At 26.8% G+C, this 22,444-nt stretch overlaps 1 protein-coding gene across 2 annotated transcripts; it reads left to right on the forward strand.

Annotated features, from left to right (window-relative positions):
• Positions 1-3,441: 3,441 nt before the first annotated feature.
• On the forward strand, positions 3,442-10,007 carry LOC113556356 (facilitated trehalose transporter Tret1-like). Of its 2 annotated transcripts, none has more exons than XM_026961239.1 (5): positions 3,442-3,634; positions 3,753-3,888; positions 5,940-6,125; positions 7,400-8,233; positions 9,059-10,007. In XM_026961239.1, exons 1-5 carry the CDS (start codon positions 3,599-3,601, stop codon positions 9,298-9,300), a joined length of 1,434 nt encoding a protein of 477 aa, XP_026817040.1. In that variant the 5' UTR covers positions 3,442-3,598; the 3' UTR covers positions 9,301-10,007. The 2 variants fall into 2 exon arrangements, with proteins under 2 accessions (XP_026817040.1, XP_026817041.1); XM_026961240.1 differs by having other exon boundaries at positions 3,571-3,638.
• Positions 10,008-22,444: the final 12,437 nt, after the last annotated feature.

Below are 22,444 nucleotides of genomic sequence, written 5' to 3' on the forward strand. Positions count from 1 at the left end.
GCACACACAACAGAAACGACGGACTCGAATAATTATGAACCATTACATTAAAAAAAATATTATGATTGGTTTACATATACGATATTATAATATATTTGATATGTTTATTTGTAATTTGTTTTATGTATAAAATGAGAAAAATTTTTTTAGTGCATATTAATGATACGAGTCAGTTTTATTTTTTATAACATATATAATTTATATAAAAAATTATAAGCCAATTTCGATAGACTTATAGATATATTTATATTTTATATGAAATTGGAAAAAGCATAAGTACCACTGATAGTGTCGTGTCTCCTTTATTTACACGCACTAAACCTATGATCGTCTTACCCTCGTACGCTCTACAGAGCTAATGACTCTCCCAGGGGCGTCTTCAGGTCAATTAAATGGAGGGTGGAGGGGCGAAAAATTTTAACTCTTACATACCGCATCAATAAACCAAAACTTAAACCTATAATATATTTGATGTAATTTCAACTTAAATTAGCTTAAAAAATGTCTGATATATTGTACAGATGCAGTAAAATAGTACTTACACTCTTATAGTAAATAATAATAATAATAATAATAATAGTAAAAAATATATTTATTATATTTAAAAATGTATAATATGTTATATAACAAAGTCTAAAACTCTTTTATTAGAAGCAGTAAAGCGATTAATACTGTTGTCTGTATTAATTGTTTCATTTATATGTATATTAAAAAGAGCTAATACAGTCAGCATGTGCTCACTCATTCTGCTTCTTAACCAATTTTTTAATCTAATAAGCAATAATACACCAAACCAATATTAACTAAGAAGCATATGATTAAGCAATAAGCAGTAAATAATTTATTTACTTAAATACTTTAAAATTTAAGTTTGTAAATAAAATAAATACTTGTTAATGAATAATTGATTTTCTGTAATCAATATTCAAGTATAGTATCTACCTAATGAAAGAGAAGTAAGGCTGTAAGAAATTTTTAGTATAAGTAAAAATTTAAATGTACCTATTAGTAGTAAAATTTACAATATGCATAATTTTATACTTTTATAAAAATATTTAAGATATTAAATACTTATAAAAAATTAAAATTGTATTTAAAAAAAGTATATAGGCAGTTTATTACAGATTTTTAATGTATTCGATATTTCAATGTCAATTTGATAACTGAAAAGTGAAAATGATACCCGTGAAGAGTTGAGAAGCTGCGTTTTGCAGTTGCTACGCTAACAAGAAGAGTGTATAATATAAAAAGAATTTGTCTAATACAAGGAAAAATAAAATCAGGAAATTCTTCAATGGCGTTAAATACATTATTTGGAACTTATAACCCTAACCTTAAAAAAATGGTAATTCAATTTACATAACATGTCCAATTTTAATTATTAAAAAAAATATTAAAAATCTGTACTAAAGAATTGTGGATATTTTGTACAACAAAGACAGAACATTACACAACTTATGGGGGGGGGCGTTCGCCCCCATCGCCCCCCTCATGGACGCGTCTCAGGGAGAGTCTCTTTCCCCAAAATCAATTAGTTTGGAACTGTTATCTTTGACGAGGTAGGTACAATGGTGTACTATTATCAGTTTTAGTCATTTCCTTCTGAAGCAGAGTAACTCAAGAATTCATGTATCACAGTTTAAGTATACTTCCGCGTCGATTATACAAAGTACGTATATCTTAGTACTGTTTCGTTTAAGTCAAGAACGTCAAACAATCACGATAAAATGCAACACAGATTTTGGTAGGAAACACTTTTATTATTGGTTCAAAACAAATTTAAAATAAAAACTTGGCCCGTTTACGTGCGACCGTCGTATCCGCGCTTTCTCAGATTTTCACGACAACGCGGGACGATGTTCAATAATAAAAATATATAGTGTAGCCTCGAGTACATTTTGGTTCACTGGTCTGTCCGTATTTATTTATTTAGTTACTTAAGAGTACCTTTTTCCACACATACAATAAATTACTACATATATATTTAAAATAATATTGACGGTTTTGGAACCAACGTAGTTATAATATTTTATATTTTTAAGTTGAGTTAATCCCAGGTGTTAAATACATAACACTTTTTCAAACGTTACACTTACCCACATATTACTTCATTAACATTTAACACGTTAGCTCGCGTCTACCTGATTTTTGCGCATAGGCTTATAATATAAGTACCAATAATATTATCGTATGGCTCGACTCAAAATGGGTATATTTAAATAATGAAATTCACAAAAAAAAATGATTGATAGGTTGGTACCTGTTTGCATAGTTTAGTTTATAGACCCAAATAATTATTTAAACCATGATAAAATAGTTATTGACATTTGATTAAATAAAGTATGTACTATAATCACCATAAATTAAAATAAACAGAACGGTTGTAGGAGACTAATAACACTTACATAATAACATAATATATAATAACAATTTAATAATAATAATATAATAATATAATAATTATATAATAACACTTATATACACTAATAACATTATTGGTAACTGTGCATACTATCCATGACGAGTTGTTTTAATCTTCGGGTAGAATATCTCTATCGACTACATTATATCATATTATGTATAATATTTATATTTCTGAAAATAAACAAAAGTTTGTAGCTATATGGTCAGAATAAGTATTATTTTATGTACTGTATAATAATAATATTACGGTTGAGTTTTCGATGTAATTTGTATAACATGCGATATATTATGTATTTCTGTATTAGAATAAAAAATTCGTATTGTGCGTTTTTTTTTAACTATTTTAAATTTTAAGGTTATTTTTTCATTTATCTTAGAGCGTTACAGGGTTTTAGGGCATTTAACACTAAAATGTGGTTTTTTTAAAAAACATTTTATTTTAACATTTTTTAATTAATTTAATCATTATTTCCGTACAGATTAAATATACATAGATAGTCCGGCATGCTATAATGTACCTTTATGTATTCAAGTGGAAAATGTTAAAATTATATTAATAATTTATAAAATGAACACGTAAAAAAAAACAAAACCTACATCATAAATTATGTGTTTATGCTTATAATATGGTGTAATATGCAAATGGACAATAGTAATTTTATCATCGTTAAAAAATATTTATCAAGAGCTTTTTGTGTCGGTAGCCGTGCTTTTATTTTGTATTTGCAATAATGCAGAAACATGATTAATGCAGATAACGAATTTCGACGAGGTGCTTGATATTATACCTAATATAAATAATCCGCGCGATACATTCAGATATCTTCTATTATATTTCCATAGTATTGTTTATCATATTTTACAAGAAACAGAGAATATTGATTAATTTTATCAATATTTTCTTAAATTCAACACCCTGTATCAAAGATTATTTACTAATCTACTTTGTTTTCAATGTATAAGCTCAGGTCGGTGTATCAAGTGGCTTTAAGCGATACCCAATCTAATTTATATAAAGGTATATAACAATTTAACAAACTAGAATTTGTTCTTATTATTTTGCTGTATTTCAAGTATAAGGTTGATTTCTTCATGATATACCTACGTTAACATCTAATCGTTTTCAACACACCATTAATTATCATTCTTTTCTTTATTAAAAAAAAAAAAAAAAATGAAACACAGACAACTAAAATGTCATTTGAAACTTGTGGGTATAAAAAATAAAATAAAAATAATTTATTACTATACCTTTAAGATATTTGTTTTTATATTTAATTTATATACAATATTTATTGTTTTTTGTTACTTTATTTATGGTCTTTTAGTTATTCTGTTCCACTATGATATGCTTCACTCAATTTCTCATCGGCTGTTCATATTCATTTTCATCTACACTTGTGGCAGAACTTCGAGAACCTTCATCAACAATACATTTGACTATAGAAGAGGAATCTTGGATAAGTATGAGGATTATTAAACATTTTATTATATTATTGAAAAAAGCTATATATCATCATTTTTAAATTATAAAAAGACAGTGTTAGGTATTTGAGTAGAAGTAAATTAAAAATGTATTCAAATACTTTTCTTGGTTTCGAATACAATAATACTGATTTATTTTCTAAAATAATTTTGAAATTATGTAATAATAAGTACCTATGTAAATAATATGTTATCTAATATGCTCTTTGTTCAGTTTCAAGTTGTAATTTAGTGAAAAGTTATTTATATATGACTAAAAACACGTGTGGTACATTAATATTAATATCATACAACTGACACTCACAAATCTGATATTAAATCGTTTACTTAAATAATCAAGTTCCAAAATAACTCTAGACCCACAGATTAATTAAAATAAAATGTAATCATCATCGGTTATCCTTTTTCTGATTACTAAATAGGTAGTTAAATATTTAATTAAATTCTGTCTTTATGTTTTTATGTTTTTTTTTTAATTATATGTTTAGATTTTTTAAAGAGTAATAGACATAAAGTTATATACAAATGAGTGTATTATTTTTATCATAACCTTTTGGAGTTGTAAAAATGTATCAGTCTTAAGATTTTTAGTAGATAATTTATTTTGTCGATGCTTTACGGGGTTAAGGCTAAAAAATACCTAGTATTTTATAAAATAATCAAGTAAAACTAAAAACTTACCACTGTAGTATGGAAATATTTAATCAACATTAGTCTTTGGCAAAATTGATGTTTTTTAATTTGTTCTAATTCAATAATGTATAACAATAAAATATACTTTGATTTTTCAACAAATATTTTCTAGACATACTGTGACTTTAAAGATATTTTTGTTTTCTTTAACAGCTATTAATAGAATTTTAATTATCGACTTTTTTCTGTCTTTTAAATTATTACTTAGGTTTGTTATTAAAATTTTTTGTTTTATTTTTAAATACTTATTAACAAATTATTTAAAATGCTCTTTAAACCTAACTTAACATTCAGATACATATAAAAATATAATATATATGATAAATTAAAAAAAAATAGAACACACACAACATTTTAAAACCAATACATTCATCTGACACGATACGCAACGGTCGCCATTCAAGGTATATACGCTGTTCAGGCCGCTACCGAGCATCTACTGTCGTAGCCGTGTCACATCGCTTCACTCAGAATCTAATATTTCAGCTAATATTAATAAAATTTCTAATTCGAATTTGAAATACATTAAACACCGAAAAAATAATCGTAATAAACCAAGCAAATCACTTAAAAAAAAATTGATCACATGTATAATATATTTAAAAAATATAACTGATCTAACTTTGAACTCTCAATGTTTCGACTACTCTGAAGTATCTTTTAAAGTACTGTCCATATCCACTTATAATATATAAATATATATTATGAGATTATCGTTACTGAATGATCTTTGGAACGTGCTATACTTCTTATACTTATTGTCTTAATTTGTATTAATGATATTATTCTTTATTTAGTGAAAAAAAAATTGAAATTCTTATTTATTTACGTGCTAATTTTGAATTTTTTAATAATTTTTTGATATTATTAAATAATTATCATGCACAAATTAAAAAATAAAGTTACTCATAAAAACATCAGTGCCTATTGTGTTTATATTTATATAATATACTAATTGGCTATCTCAGTATAATATATTTTAAATCACTATTAAATATAGGCTATATCTATCGAAAAAAGTCCCCCAATAAATAAAAAAATCACATTTAGTTGATTTAAAAAATAAATAAATAACTTTTTCTTATTTCTTTTCGACTTTATTTGTTTTAAAATCTTATAATAGTGAAATATTTAAATTTTATATTAATTACACAGAAAAATAATTTTAATAATTTAAAGAAAATTTACATTTGACGAAATAATTTCTTAGTTTTATTTTATAAGAATTTATATTATAATAACATATGCAATGTACGTCATACTATAATTTATCCTTTTAGCTTTTTACTAACTATAACTATTGGTTTGTAATACAAAACATTTACGATATATTTCAGCAAGTATTACAATACTTATATGTCCGATTGGTTTACTCATAATTGGAATATTAACGGATAAATTTGGTAGAAGAAAAACTGTTCAAATTGTCTATATACCAATGGCTTTAAGTTGGTTAATAATTACATTTGCAAACTCGTATACAACATTGTTAATTGGGAAAATTATACTTGGAATCCCGTTCGGTGAGTTTTACTTGTTATTTATAAAATGTATATGAAATATGTAATTATAAAATAATTAAATTATTGCGAAATTGTATGATTTTAATATTCCCATTATTATAAAACATACATATTTTGTAATACTTGGTTATATGATTTTTAATATTTTTATCGCTGTTAGTTTATTTATAAATGCGTATACTCACAAAAATAAATTTTTTTTTTTATTAATATTTAATTAATCACGTTAAGAAACTTAATATTTTTACAATGTTACAGTAAAAATATTATAATAAATTTAGTTTTAATTTGTGCTTTGTATTTTTATTTTATACAATACATTTTATTAGATAGTAAATATCATATTTATAAGTTGTCTAGTGCATGTGAAAGATAAAAAAAATCAATTTGACACGTTCTAAGATAAACTTTTCAGTAGCTGTCTGGGGTTCCATAAAATCTACCAATATTTTAATATTAGTATAACAAGTTCACAATATCTCGATTCGAAAGAACTAAATAGCTTGAGTTCAAAAACGATTCTTTTGAATCGATTTATTTTTGAAGTCTAGTAACTTAAAGGTCTTACAAGTAAGGGTGTGTTTATGAGGTTTGGGACTGAAATATGTGATAAATGTGAAATTCGTATACATGCATTGTTATAATATTTGAAAAAACCATCTGTTATTTATTTTGAATTTTTTAACAAAGGTTTGACGATGTCATATACGGTATATAAATCTCTTATTTATCTTGTACTGTAATGTTTATTGTGTATATATATATAGTATATACTATTATACTATTTAAGTATAATAATATAAAATGTCTCGCTATAGGTGAGTATTAAAAATTAAAAATTATAATAATCTATGAACCATATTTTTATTCGAAACTATTATAATAAATTTAATTTTAATATTTACTCTCAGACTCTGAAGCGTGTCTTAAGCATATTGTATACAGTGGTATTTTTCTAAGCCAGTGGTTCTAGATGATAGAGACAGTAAATATCTGGGTAGTGACGCGATGTCCTATTGACTCTAGGAACTCTTCCGCCCGAAAAGCACCAGAGTGGACGAGACACTCGGGCTCGGATTGCCAACAAGCTATTCGCTTATGAGAAGTGCGGGGTATACAACCAGCCCAGTTCGTCTTGACACTCGTCAAAATGAACTGGACGGGTCATATCGACTTGTAAATGCGAATATTTAACGTTTATTCACGTTTGTTGTATTTTGTCGAAACACATAAATAATCGGCCCCCAACTAACTCGGACGATTTCGCTCAACAGGCGTGAGTACGTGCATGTTCCTGTACATTTCCGAAATATCTCCGGCCAACCTGCGGCCGCTGTACACAACGCTGGTCACCATGACCGTGGGCCTGGGCATGATGGTGGAATGCGTGCTGGCCATGTTCTTCAGCTGGCAAACCATATCCGGTATGATGTTCGTGGTGAGCGTGGCGAATTTTCTCACGCTGTTCATGGTGCCAGAACCGCCGATGTGGCTCAGGTCCAAGGGCCGGAACGCCGAGGCGGACGAGGTGGACAAGTGGCTGGACTTGGCCTACGTGACGCACGTGACGGCCGCGGCGGCGCCGTCGGCCGCTGCCGTGGTCGAACGACACGCCGCCGTAGCCACCACGGTGGACGCCGATGTGCCGGCCACAGACGCCGATCCGCCGCCATCGTACTGGTCGCTGTTCTTGCGGCGCAACGTGTGGATGCCCACGGCCATCACGCTGACATTCTTCGTCTGCCAGCAGGGCAGCGGCGTGTACGTGCTGCTGTTCTACTCGATGGACGTGCTCCGGGACTGCCGGGTGCCGTGGGACAGCAACACCGTCTCGCTGTTCCTGTCCGTGGCCCGGTTGATGGGCGGAGTGGGCTTCGCGGCGATGCACCGCGTCCCGCGACGGAAGCTCGTCGTGGTTTCCGGCGGATGCATGGCCGTGTCGCTGCTCGTCGTCGTCGCCTACATGAGCGCGTTCGCCGGCGTCCAGGACCCGCCGTTCGCCACGACGCTCATCGTCGCGTTCATAATGTTCATGTTCTTCGCCCTGCTGGCCATTCTGCCGATGCCTTGGATACTGTGTGGCGAGGTTTTCCCGATGGAAGTGAAAGGTACGACGAATCGCGATTAAATTTGGTACGACCACGCGCGTGTAGTTATTGTTAGGTTTTCGATTCGTACGACAGACAACACTAACTAATCCTTCACGGCGTCGTTTCTCGTATCAAATTAATTTACGTCAGTGTATTAATCCCTTCTCAAACTCCTTTAGCAATAAATGATTTTGTCAAAAATACATAATATGTTCAAGTACTTTGAATTTATATGATATAAATGCAAATATCCAGTACATTCCTCGATTATCGTCGCCTAGACCAAACCGCAGGATCTAAAGTCTAAACACTTGAAAGTTTTGTGGTTTATATATCTCTAATTGTATAGGGTGAGATTAAAAAGTCTTTTATAAATTCACAATTTTAAGACGGACTCGCGCATAAATAACACATACATACAATATTCTGATAAACAAACAAAAAAAAAAAATAATAATTCATATAATACATACCAAAACTCATCAATTTTTTTTTGGAACTTGTATTATGTGTGTGTTCCGGAATATTTAAAGGTTAAATAAATATATATATATATACATTATAAAATGGCGTAAAATTTGCCCAATCCAGAGCACTTGAATATGCTTGTCTGATTGCTTAGATATTCAATAAATTACATTAAATGGCTTATATAACAAAAATAATAATAGTGTGATTTGTACAAACGTAATCCAAATGTAAAATGATCTTCAGATGCTTTATATATTATATTGTATGTGAATTGTATATTATACATAACATATATCCAAGATTAAATTGTTTAATATACAGAATTTTAAGATGATTTTTTTGTTTATAATACGTATTCATATTTCTTTTCAGGTGTTATGAACGGAGTTGTACAGACATGTGGATATATTATGTGGTTTATGATTTGCAAAATATATCCATCAATGATCTCAAATTTAGGAGTGGAAATCGTTTGGTCGATATTTGCTTTCTTCTGTTTATTGAATGTGTTATTCGCCATATTTATAATGCCCGAAACTAAGGGAAAAACTCTAGATGAAGTTTTATTGTATTTCGAACCACAGAAGCAAGTTGAGAAATTCAACATTCCGTAATAATACGTTAACATATGGGCTTAAAGAAACCGTTGGGCGTGTTTACGTATCAATATATATTATATAACCCGTTTTATAAATATAAAGTTATTATTAGTCCTACTAATATAATATTGCGCTGATGAAATATTTGTCAATTGCTTAGTTGTAAATCAATATCCGTGACATACGGTTAGACAAATCTTAATATTAAATTATTTATTATGGCCTCTGAAGTTTCAGAGCTGTTCGTGTACACTTTATATAGGATTACCATTTATCTTTATAATTCAGATTGTTTTATTACATAAGCTTACCCACGTGGTATACAATTCGTATAAATTTTTATTTTTTATCAATAGCTATTATGCTTATTCGAGAGATGATTTGTTTGCTTGTTAATTTAAAAAACGCGATTTGATATAATATTTAACGTTAGGAGTATTACTTAATTTCCTATTTATCTTCTAATCTCAATTACTTAAGCTATTATCAAATACTTTATTTAGACCTTTAATTGCCTTATTAATTAGCCGTATAAACGAAGAACTTCAAATACAATTTTCTATTAAGACAGAGACATATATTTCGCGGTCAAAATCTAATTATTTACGATCGCAATGATTTAATTTTGAACAGTTATCAGGGTTTTCGGATCTTGATAAGAATTTTTTTAGCTTTTAAAATTTTCATCAAACGTATTAATTACATGAAAGTAAAAAACTAAAACTGTAAATACATACATTCAAATTTAATTATTTCTTTGTAATCATAATAAAGAATCAAATTAAATAGTTTATTTATTATATAATAGGTATTATTATGTTTTTATTTTTTAATAAAATGTATATACGTTTATAAATAAAATATGCGGGGTCAATAACATAACTTTGATGGTCTGAATTTATGAAATACAAACTAAAATGTAACTATTATATATTTCAATAATGTACGTGATATAAATATCATATATTAACTAAAGTTTTTATTTATTTTCTCGTTTTGAATTGTATGTGACAATACCAATAATCTTTATGTAATAAAATGTTTATTTATTTTTTTTTTTATATAAAATTTTGCTATTTATTCTTATAAGATAATAAATTAATATAATTTGTCGTATTTACTTAGTAATCTATGCTTATAATTTTTATCATTTGTAATTTATGAAATAGTTTTTTAGTAATGTTGTACAAAACATAAAATAAACTAGCTAATATAGTTAACTCTTTAATCCTAAGGTGTTAATTAAGTAAAAATTATAAGGATATTGCAAAAAATGTTATATGTTGCGTGTAAGATTTTTGTTATAGATTATTATTATGTGATTCTTTAATACTTTATTTATCTAGTACAATATAGTATAGATAATTGTTTTATTTTGAGTAATGACCAATAAATTTTGCTCATTTTAGAAAATCAAGCAAGTATATTTCATTGTCTGTAGATGTCCTTAAAAAAACACTATATCAAATTTAAAAGTATATATCCTTCGTTAGTCATTCCTTTGATTTACACACGGTTGAGATTAAACAAAAGAATATATATCATACATTAAAATGTCGATAAAAATATATATTTATATATTTAAATGTTTTTTTTTTGTTTCTACATAATACTCCTCATAAAAAACTTTGTACTAAAATCTAAATTCTTCACTAAAAAATTTAGAATTTTTTACTTTTTTAACTACAATATAATTTGTAAAATTTTTTATTTCTAACGAATTTTGTTAAGATTATAACATTATACACCTTAACACCTATGAAAAAATATTGTGATCATGATTTTTTTATTGTTACATGAAAAATGTAAGAAGATCTTTATATTCAATTTTTTAGTTTTTTGGCCCAAAGAATATTTTTTATCGACGTTTATAGAAAATAATTTAAATGTCACAGATAGTTCAAAATCAAATTATTTCCAAAATTGTATCATACATAAAATTACGAATAATCTCAATCTTAAACTAATAATATAATTTTGTTACATATAATAGGGTAGGTAAGGTACGTAGTTACGTATTGTAAATGTTTTCTCATATTTTATTAATTATTGAAAAGAATGATACACACGTTAATTTAATTATTACGCTCTTTTAAGTACACAGATGATATATATATATTAAATCGTCAAATTTCTATTTGAAAATATTTAACACAAAAAATTTACCTAACCTTCATTCAATTTTAGGATTTTAACAATCTCAATTTTAACCAGATTTTTAGTTTGATTATTATTATTAATTATATTATTATCGTAGGTATTTTTGGAATATTTTCAAGAATTCATAAATTAATAAAAATTCGTATTTTTCAATAATTTTATTGTGTTTATAATTATTTTTCATTTATCTTTTTTTAAATTTTGTTTTATTTTAAAAATTTTTAAGGGGGAGTATATAATTTCTTTGGGGGCCACATGTGGCTCGCGGCCCGTGGCCCTTGGGTTAAACACCACTGATCAATACTATAAACCTATTTACTTTATTGTATTATAGTCAGGCATAATTCAAAAAAAATTATAAAAATTTACTAATTTATTGGTTTTACGTTAAAAAATTATAAAATGTATATTTTCTATAACTAAGGTTTGAATATTTAATATAAAGTTTTTTTTTTATACACATTTTAAGATCAAATTTGAAATTTGAACGGAATTACATATTTAAACTATGAATTAGTTATTTTGCTTTAGTTCAAATACATTGTTTATGGTGACATAAAACTTTTAGGCGTATATTATTATATTTTATACATACAAATAGATACTTTCAAGTATAATATTTTTTGAAAAAATTATTTCAACCTATTGTATAAGTTAAAGTAAAATAATTTATTTTAACTAATAACAATAATAATAAAAAAAAAAAAAAATAATAATAACATGAAGTATTATGAAGTATATTTAGTGATATTATATTATAGACTGATTCGACGCTGATAGACCGTCTCCGCACACAATGATATATCATTCAATAATAATTATTCAAATTTAACCAACCATCAAGATGACCATCTGCTCGACCACTATCGCTAACCTTTTTTTTTTTAAATTTAAAACTAATTAATTTTTTTTTTTTCATAGAAATATGCCCTTATTTGCCGTTTTTTCTACTACGCGTAACGTATTATTATCAATAACTAAATATATAAAAATATGACAAATACAATTTAATATAACTGATTTTGTTTCATGACAAAATAACGAATATCTAACAACTTGGTGTGCACTGTGTATACGATTAATATAAAACAATATAAAAAAGTCATTTACATCGCAACTTTAATTTATAACCAATTAACATATGAACATATAGGTAGGTAATACATTATGAAACACACGTCTTGTGTTTGTGACGGGTCTTTCATTGGTTCGCAGACAACTCTCTTTGTTCATATATTACAGCATTATATATATATATATATAATATATTATGGATTCTCGTAGACACAGTGAATGTGATTACGTAATTACAATTTTGCAACGACTGTATTGTAGTCTGTGTAATTTAATTAAAGTCGGTGCTAAATGGCGAAGTTCTGTCATATTGTACACACGCTCATAGTATAATAAATTTTATTAATAACTGTTTTGTTATTCAATATGTATTCTATAATGTAATCATTTTAAGAAGTAAAGAACTGTTTACCTTGTAAAAACACTGTTTGATTCAGTAAACGCGATAGAACGTTGAATAATATTGTTATGATAGCAGTTTCATGTTCATATTCATATTGTTTTTACAGTTATTTTGCTTCAAATGTTCATATCGTCTTTATAACACCGTTGCGTACACTATAGATGTCGACTACATTCGTATTTAGATTCCATTTTCGCCGATAATGTTTTTAAAAACTATAATAATTCAAAAAGTTTTTTACTACCTAATAATTATTAAAAAAAAAAAATAATAGTTCTATTTAATAGCAATGGGTTGCAAATATTGTAAATAATATTGTACGATAAATGTGTGGCTATAATTGAAAATATGCATTTATTGTGTATAACAAAAAAAAAAAAAAAAATACAATATTCACATGCGTCATTCATTTGCGTCTTCGTCGTAGCTATGTCCCTGTATTGCCTATACATTACGCCGTCATTGCCTATTATAATGTGATAAAACTGAGAAGTGCCTAATCACAAGAAAATATATTTATTTATATTTACAAACAAACATTATAATTTGGTTTTAATTTTATATATTTTATTTAATGAATAAATAATAAAATAACGTATTGGTATCACAATTTTGTAATTAGACCTAAAACAGTTTTCATTTTTGTTTATATATACTATATAAAAATTATAAATAAGGCAATATTGGTAATAGTAACCATACATTTTAATTCAAAAAGATAATAAAAAACGAAGCAAAAACATGTCGTTATACTTCACATTTAATTTACCAAGAAACTCTGTACGTGTGAAAATGGACGTCTGTATTATGAATTAAAAAATAATAATTATAGTGCTTCATTTGTTTTTGGCTTAAAAAATGGTAAAAAATTAATTGAACGCTGATAAAATTAATTTAATACAGTTATTTTAATTGAAATCAATAATTTATTTTGTATGTATATTTATGCAAACTGAAATGTTTTAATAAAAAATAATTGCAATTTACATAGAAAATAATAAGCTAACATAAAATAGAAAGAACTTAAAAAAAAAAGCCTGTAATATATTTCAAATACGTATATATTATTTTTGCATTAAACACGCTATCTGTTTGCGTACGATAATAATACTATAATATAATAACCATAATATGTAGCTAATATTTTAGATAAGTTTATTTATTGCCCCGTCAAAAGTGATTTGTCAAAAATATCAAATAACAAAAATAAGTGGCATTTTTGTAATAACAATACTCAGTGCATTTATAAATATTAAATGTCACATACTAGTTACCATACATAACTAGCTGTCCCGTGCACTTCGTTGCCTATACGAAATGCATCCGTTGTTCAATTTGATTGTCTAATACTAACATTTAGTGTGTGGATAAAAACAATATTTTTGGTCTTGTGATTTGGATTATGGATGATATATCCGACATATAAACTTTACGTAGATATCCAGTTCGCCATTACCAGTTAAAAAAATTATTTTGTCGCTCGGGTGTCAGATTAAATATATTCTTTAAAATTTCTATCAATTTTCTAATATTTCTTTGTGAACTATATTATTCGTTTTTATTATCAAGGGAATAGATGCAAAAATTGTTTTCTGAACTTATGTGGGAGCTAGTTCTATATATTATCTTCATGCACTTCGTTACCAATTAAAATTATACATCTCATGTGGTTCAAACTTTGTACAAATTATTATTTATACTAGTCGTTCACAGACGACTCAGCGTTCCTTTTATATCTTTGAAAATACATTTTAAAATGAATTACTTGATTGTTAATTAACTTACTGCATCAAAAACGAGCTTAAAACCTTCTCCGCCCGAACGTACGTATGGTGCTATATCATTGTGTTTTGGTTTTAGTTCATAAATCACAAATAATACATTTTTTAATAGATTTGTTTAATAATATTACATTAAAATTAACTGAAAACATTTAATTCAATATAGCATCTACTAGTATTAAGCTGAACTTCGCCAAAGAAAAAGTTTAAACATTTTGTATATTAAATTTAAATTATATTTTCTTATGTCATATCTTACTTCTGGTATATTCATATATTATCGTTCAATATTCCGCGGACGAGATTTGAATCGATAAAACTATGATCAAAACTTGCTCCGTAATGTGATTTTGCGTTTAATTAAACCTCATGACAATCAGATGATTGGTTTCCTATACCATTGGCATCTAAGATTCACACATGTTTTATTAAAAACATGTTCATGTAAAAATTCCCTAGAACCCCTAGAACAAAGAATCATACAGATTATTAGAGTAAGTATAGATTTTAACAATATTATAATAAAACAATTGAAAATAGAAGAGCGTTATATTCAATTTTTGAGTAAGTATTAAGTAATACCTAATTAATCATTAAGTTACAACAAATAATTTAAATGTACAAAAGAACAAAAAATGTTTATACTGTGTATTAATCAATTCATCTTAAAGCGAATTTGAAAAATTATTTTCTGGTGACGTTTCAGACATGCCCCATTTAATTTCTTACTATAGCAACAATTAATTGACGAGTTGATACTCTTAGCGAACAATATAATTATAATTAATCTATGTGTTTCCAGAAAAATATGTTCGTATATAATAGGTAATAAAAAAAATATTTCTATGTTTTAATAAAATGTAAAAAAAATATATTTCTATGTACATTTACTTTACCTATAGTTTTGAATGTGTATAATCTTTATACATTTAAGAGGTTATAAGTTTTTTCATACCCAAATAATCATGGCCCTCTCATGAAGTCAGCACTACACAGTATATTAATAAATTGTATAAACAAATGAGCGTATAAAAAAATAATAGAGTTTCAAATCAGATCTTTTATAACAGATTTTTTTCGAAAGAGTATAAGTAATTTTTTTCCATCCATAAATTAAACTATTTATCAATAATTATTATTACACAATATAAATATGACGAACGTTGTATTAAATATTTTATTTAGCCATTAAAATTAAAATTGACTAAATAATTTGCTAATGTTCATAATTTTTATAATTATCATATTATTTGCTATACCTATAATATTAAATACCTAAATACCTATTCAAGATTTTTAAGTTAATTATTGTTATTTATAGGCACATTAGGCACTTAAAGTTTTTGAATTTATTAAAATATTAAATAATAATCATTTTTTGGTACAGTAAAAAAGCTAAAATCATATTAGAAAAATTAAAATAATTTGTTTATGTAGTATTTTAAAAATATTAGAAATTTATTTCCACAATATATTTATACGGATTTGATCTTGAAATGTTGACGTAATTTTTCAAATTATAAAAAGCTAAAAATTATTTTGTAGTTAAAAAATGTAAAAATACACATGTGAATAAAAATTTCAAGTTAAAATGTTGACGATATTGAATACTCAAATAATAAAAATTTAGTTGCTTATTTAAAAAAAAAAAACATTTATTGAGTCAAGAAACTCTTTAATATATGTACGTATATTGTTGTTTAGTATTAATAATGAAGTATTTAAAATATTTAGATTAATATATTGTAGCTTGTAAACTATTTCACTAGGAACGTATTCACATAATTCTACAATACGTCAATAACTATTGACATGTTAATACCAGCTAGTCATTTTCTATGAAATAATAATAATATTATTATTATTATTTGGTTATTAACACTTGCGGAATTTTATACAATGCATAACATATAATTTAGATATTTATATGATTTAAAGATCAACATTTACAATAATAAATCACAAAAATATTGGTCATTAAAATACAATGATATAACAAAAAAAAAAAAAAAAATTACAATTCTAGAATAAAAATATGAATAAAAAGGATTTCCTAAATATTTAATATACGTAGGTCAAAAATAATTAAACATTATTGAAATACCAAAAAAAAAAATGTGTACATAAGTATTTCAATACTAGATAAGACATTTTATTAAATATCTCACGAGTACTTGGTTTCATTCAAAAATCAATCCTTTTCCTTTTATATATTGTATTTATTTATTGGGTAACCCTAAAAAATATGAACTATTCTGAAATTATGAAAAAAAAATGGTTTTAAATAATAAACTTATATTTTTTAATTTTTAATTATTTTTATAATTACACTTACTATATTTACTGGAATAGCTCAACTAGAAGACTGGTACCTACAATATACACTTGTTAATTAGAACGGTTGCAAACTGATTAATATTCATAAATTCCAATATGCTTTTGCATATAGAAATAAATTAGCATTCAGATAATAAAAGATGCTTATAATAAATTTGTTATCGATTTTCTTGAGCCCCCAGAATTCAAATTATAATAAGTTTTAATATATTTTACATGTAACTTCTACTATATCATAAGTAGTTAGACATAAGTATTTTAATACTTGCATACACTCAAGTTATACATGCAATAATGTGTTAATAAATTTAAATTATACTTTCCTCTAATAGATTTGTAATAACTATACCACGCGCATTTGTTATAAGAATAAAAATGATAGCTCGAAATGTTAAAAAAAACACAATCACATTAAATAATACATTTGAAAAATTCATAATAATTGTAAGACTCTAACTAATTGTTGAGACAACCAAACATATAAAAGATTTTAAACAATTATTACAAAATTATACTTTAAACAAAATTATAATTTAATTATTTCTACATTATTTATTTATAATAATATAAAATAATGATCTAGTTTAAGTTATTTATTATTGATTGTGGTTACAGAAAAATTCTTAAGAAATACGAACAACTTAATTTGAGAAAAAATTTAATTTTATTAAAATAATTTTTAAGATAAACTTTATAAAAATGATCTTATGATTTTTTTATGCAACTCAATTTGTTATAATTAACAATCATATACAGATAAACTAAAATGTCAGTTTTTGAGACTTGACAATGTTAAATGAATGTGACTTATCAAATTATCGCAAATGAAATATTTATTAGCTTATTACATTATTACACTAACAATAACCAACTTACTGTCAATCAATATCCGTCAAAGTTCATATCAATCTCACTTCCAGTTAACAAGCACACCTTTATATTGGTTCAGCTGTCCTATTTTGAAAATATTTCTATAATAAACGATTTCGATCATCTATTGTGTTTTCTTGGAAGCTAATTTTATTTAGAGTGTAACTAGCTGATATACAACATAAATCAAAAATTCACAGTAATGACATATTAGGAATTTAACTTAAAACTTCTACAAAAATTGAATAGACAATTCATTTTAATGCTTTTTACTATAAAAATATAACATAATGTTTGTACTTATTTTTTTCTAAAAATATTGAATAATCTAATTTGACGAATACATTTAAACAGATATTTATTTTTCAGACAAAAATAATACAAATTTTAAAATACCGTTAGGTTAAAATATAAATCGGAAAATATCTAACAATGCTCGGAGCATGTAGCTTATTCCACTTTTGCCCTCCAAATTCTGCCAACTGTTTACAATGCCTAACTTTCTACTTTTCCCGTAACATTACAATTTTTTCCATCTTTTTATTGTGTACTTACTATTTACCTAATAAGTCATCGCTCAGTCTTCTAGCGAAATATTCAACTGTTGCATGAATAAATTATCTACAAAACTAGTTACTCGTACAGTATGCTACATACTTAAACCTACCACTGCTTTGTTGTTGTAGTATACTACTTGCCGTAAAATGCTGCCTATCAAAATCTTTATGAATAAAATTCATCGTATTTTATTATGTACTCAATTAAAATTTATTTATTTATTTTCTTGATATTATTTCAACGTACTTGCACAAATAACACCTTTTTTAAATTTGGAATAATTGTCAAGTTATGGCAACAGGTTTTTATCTTGAAGAAAATTAATACCTACATGTTTTCTCATTAGATACAAAATGTCCGTACAAATAGCGCATTGATTTATTTATTATATTATTTTAATAAAAAAAATACAAAGTAAAACTCGCAACGAAAAAACACATATCCTAACACAACACAGAAACGACATACAGCATTAATACAAAAAAATGTCTAAAAGTAAGTGATCGTGGGTCTTGATAAATATTTATCAGTTACCATAATGGCTATTTAGCTATAATTTTTACAACTGTTAAATGTTATTTATCTTAATGTATCAAATCCACATACCAACAATAAAATAAAATAAATATAAGTATGACAGGTAACATACTACACGCATACAGTTTTTCGGAAGGTAGCACTTTACGGTAGGTAACAATGTAGCACACATCACGAGTACCCAAAATTAAATAAATAACTTGCGAATAATAATACATATTTTAATGTAATAATAATTTATTTAAATATTATATTAGAGCACGCTAGAGTCTAGCGTAGAGTAGCGTGCTCTAGCGGCTAAAGTATATCAACTACGCGGTACGAAGTGTTTGATTTCTATTAATTTAAATTATAATATATTTATACTAGCATACCCGTCTAGAGCTAGTTCCGCCCAAGATTTTAATTAATAATAACTAATTACTTATTAATTTTATCTGACTAAATTTATGCCATTGTCATTCTCTGTGATGTCCTCTTTAATTTTAAAAAAAACTGTACGACGATTGAATAAGTAGTTTCGGAGTTAATCCCGAACACACAAACAAACGCTATCATTTAATATACGTATTAGTATAGTTAAATCAACGAAGTTTCGGTTGTACAGATTTGTTTACGTTTTATTCACTGGACCTATTCTGAATGAAAGCGCATTTACGTATAATTGTAAGTTAGATAATGTATTGCGCGTAATATCATGACATATCTACGTACAGCATGCAAATAATATTACTGCCATATACTATACACCTGCTGCAGTGATCAGCAACCTTTTTGGACTTTCGGGCCACATTCAGAAATAAAAAATAGTTAGACAAAAATAATACTGTCTTAAACTTTAAAATATTAAATGTATATAAAAAAAATATTTTGACATTCTAGAATTTAAAGCAGAATTCTGTATAGAATAGCTACTCGGGCCGCTGGTTGCCGATCACTGCTATAGACAATAAATTATAAACTTTTTAATGTCATATATATATTTAGCATAGAACCATAATATTTTAATATTTATACAGTGTGATTCTTTTATCATTAAATGCTCATTATTTAAAAAAGTGTTGACTTTTTTTAAAATTTTTAAGTTTACACTTTTCTAAAACTAAATAATTTTTTTATTTTTTTCATCCTTAAATTTAATAGTGAAGTCACTATCAACTTTTGATTTTCTAGGCAAAAGGTGCGTGAGGTATAAATTATATACTTCTATTAATTGTATCAAGTAGCAACGGCCTTACAAATCAATAAGTGTGTAACTTTTAAATCCGTATTCTTAAATTATAAAAATTAAATGAAATAAGACAGTTTTTGTATTTTTAATAAATACAACTTTTTGGGTTGATTGATGTATATCAGCTTAAAACGTTAAGTTTATCTCCTAAGTGTTATGTAGTTTTTGATATTGCTAGTAGTGCAGTTAATATACTATTAGTAATAGGTTGAATGCACTTTTTTCCGAAATCATGCATTTTAAAATGCCGTATGGTGTATATCATTATAAAAACGATATACCCTACGAATAATGTTTTTGAACTTCCAACAATATAATGAATATCGTCGTTATTTATAATTAAAATTTTAATATTGTCCAAACGTGAGAAAGTAAAAAGAGCATAAATAATATTATTCTAATATGATATGTTTTAGATTGTTTTTGTTTCACTATGAACTATACGCGAGAGGAAATTTTTACCAGATTTTAATTTATAATCCGTCATACAGAGGAACTTCAATAAATCAAAATTCAAGAAAAATGCAATTTTTTCGACTTACTAAGATTTTCGAATTATCAAGGTTTTTGGAAAAAATTTCGACTTAAAGTGTTTTTAAAATGTATGTACAATGTATATGTATTATAGTTTTTAATAAATTATTATATAGTTATGACACGGCTACGGTGGGTTAACATTTCCAATCGATCCGTCGTGGTCTCAAAAATATCGGCACCCAAAGCGTTAGGTTAGGTTAGGTCCCCCCTGGCGTGCGATCGGTCGCAGCCACAGCGGTCCCTGTTCGCGGCCCGTGAGCGACTGCCATGCCATAGGACTAGCTGCAGTATGTCCCTCGAACGTCTGCCCGTTGATCCAGCTTGCTTCCGTGCCTACCATCGTCAATGTCGCGTTCGGTTGCTCTCTCCCGTACTGTCCGTCAATCTCACGATTAACGGCTGCTGCACGGGATTGAACCGTGTATACGTTCACGGGTTCCCCGGGCCATACACTCGCTACGTAGCTCGTAGCTCTGCCGCCGTCAACTGTTGTAACATTTTACCAGCCATCGTGTAATTTTGTTGTTGACAATAAGTATTTACCTAATATTTAGTTTACAAATGTGATGGCCGTTAAACTGCCGTGTGGATGGTACCCTGCCACGTTGTACGGTACGGCAGCTTAGAGTAAAAATCAGTTAAAAAAAAAAAATTCAAGTTTCGCTTATGTTCACGTAATGATAACCAGCTGAGCTAATGGCGACATCGTCGGCGTGTTCCAAATATATCGTTATGCCTAATTTTAAATTTATCATTTGACGGGTATTTCATGCCACGTCACATATATTAATATACTATACAAAAACATATAACTCAAAATAAGTTATACACGAATATAATTAATTGAAATTTAGTAAAAATATGCTGGTATAAAATAATAAGATAAATTATTGAAATAATAATAAGCAATATTTGATAGTGATATATGTACAAAATAAAAACAAATCTGATTTTAATATTAAGATCTAAAAATAAATAATACCCATCACCCTTAATTGTTTATAAAAACAATAAACAAATTAATATTTGTCTTGACTTTTACTTATAAATAAAAAGGTAGAAGTTATTTATTTTTACTTTAGCCATTTAATCGAAAAAAATACAATTTTAATTTAAAATGCCACAAACTTGTCGTGTGCTTGCCGCACATGTGTTAATCGATCTAGTTACACAAAGTGTTTTTTTTTAAAGTATATGTATTAGTAGTAGGTAGTAGCACAGAATAGATTTAATCTATTCTGTGGTAGTAGTTTTCAACATGGTTATCTAAACATAATACATACAGTTTTACTAAATAACTTTTGTAGATTTCCAAATAATAATGTACTAAAAGAAAAGTGGATAGCTCCAATAAAAAAACCCAATTTTGTCCCAAAACATCACAGTATAAGTAATATTCATTTTGCTTCCACTGAGTGTGTAAAACGCCCAAATATTAAGCGGCTTAAGGAAACAGCTGTCCCTAGTTTATCTATTAGCTAAGAAAAATTTGATATAAACTCGGTTCAAAGAGAACATTCTTATTGTCGATTTAGTGAACCCAATTTTCAAAATGATACTTATCGTAATAACTGAAAATCAACATTAATTATACATTCTTGTAACAAAATTAAATATTATTTATATTTCAGTAATCGAGCCACTGGACTACACAGTGAGTGAGACAATGTC

This window comes from Rhopalosiphum maidis, chromosome 3 (assembly GCF_003676215.2).
Source record: "Rhopalosiphum maidis isolate BTI-1 chromosome 3, ASM367621v3, whole genome shotgun sequence".
In the NCBI taxonomy this organism is placed as follows: domain Eukaryota; kingdom Metazoa; phylum Arthropoda; class Insecta; order Hemiptera; family Aphididae; genus Rhopalosiphum; species Rhopalosiphum maidis.

Excerpts from the sequence above, each read along its gene's own strand:
- LOC113556356 (XM_026961239.1), top strand. The coding sequence starts at position 3,599 with ATGAAACACAGACAACTAAAATGTCATTTGAAACTT. Across the intron at positions 6,126-7,399 it reads TATACTTGGAATCCCGTTCG|GCGTGAGTACGTGCATGTTC; the intron begins GTGAGTTTTACT and ends TTCGCTCAACAG. Across the intron at positions 8,234-9,058 it reads TTTCCCGATGGAAGTGAAAG|GTGTTATGAACGGAGTTGTA; the intron begins GTACGACGAATC and ends ATTTCTTTTCAG.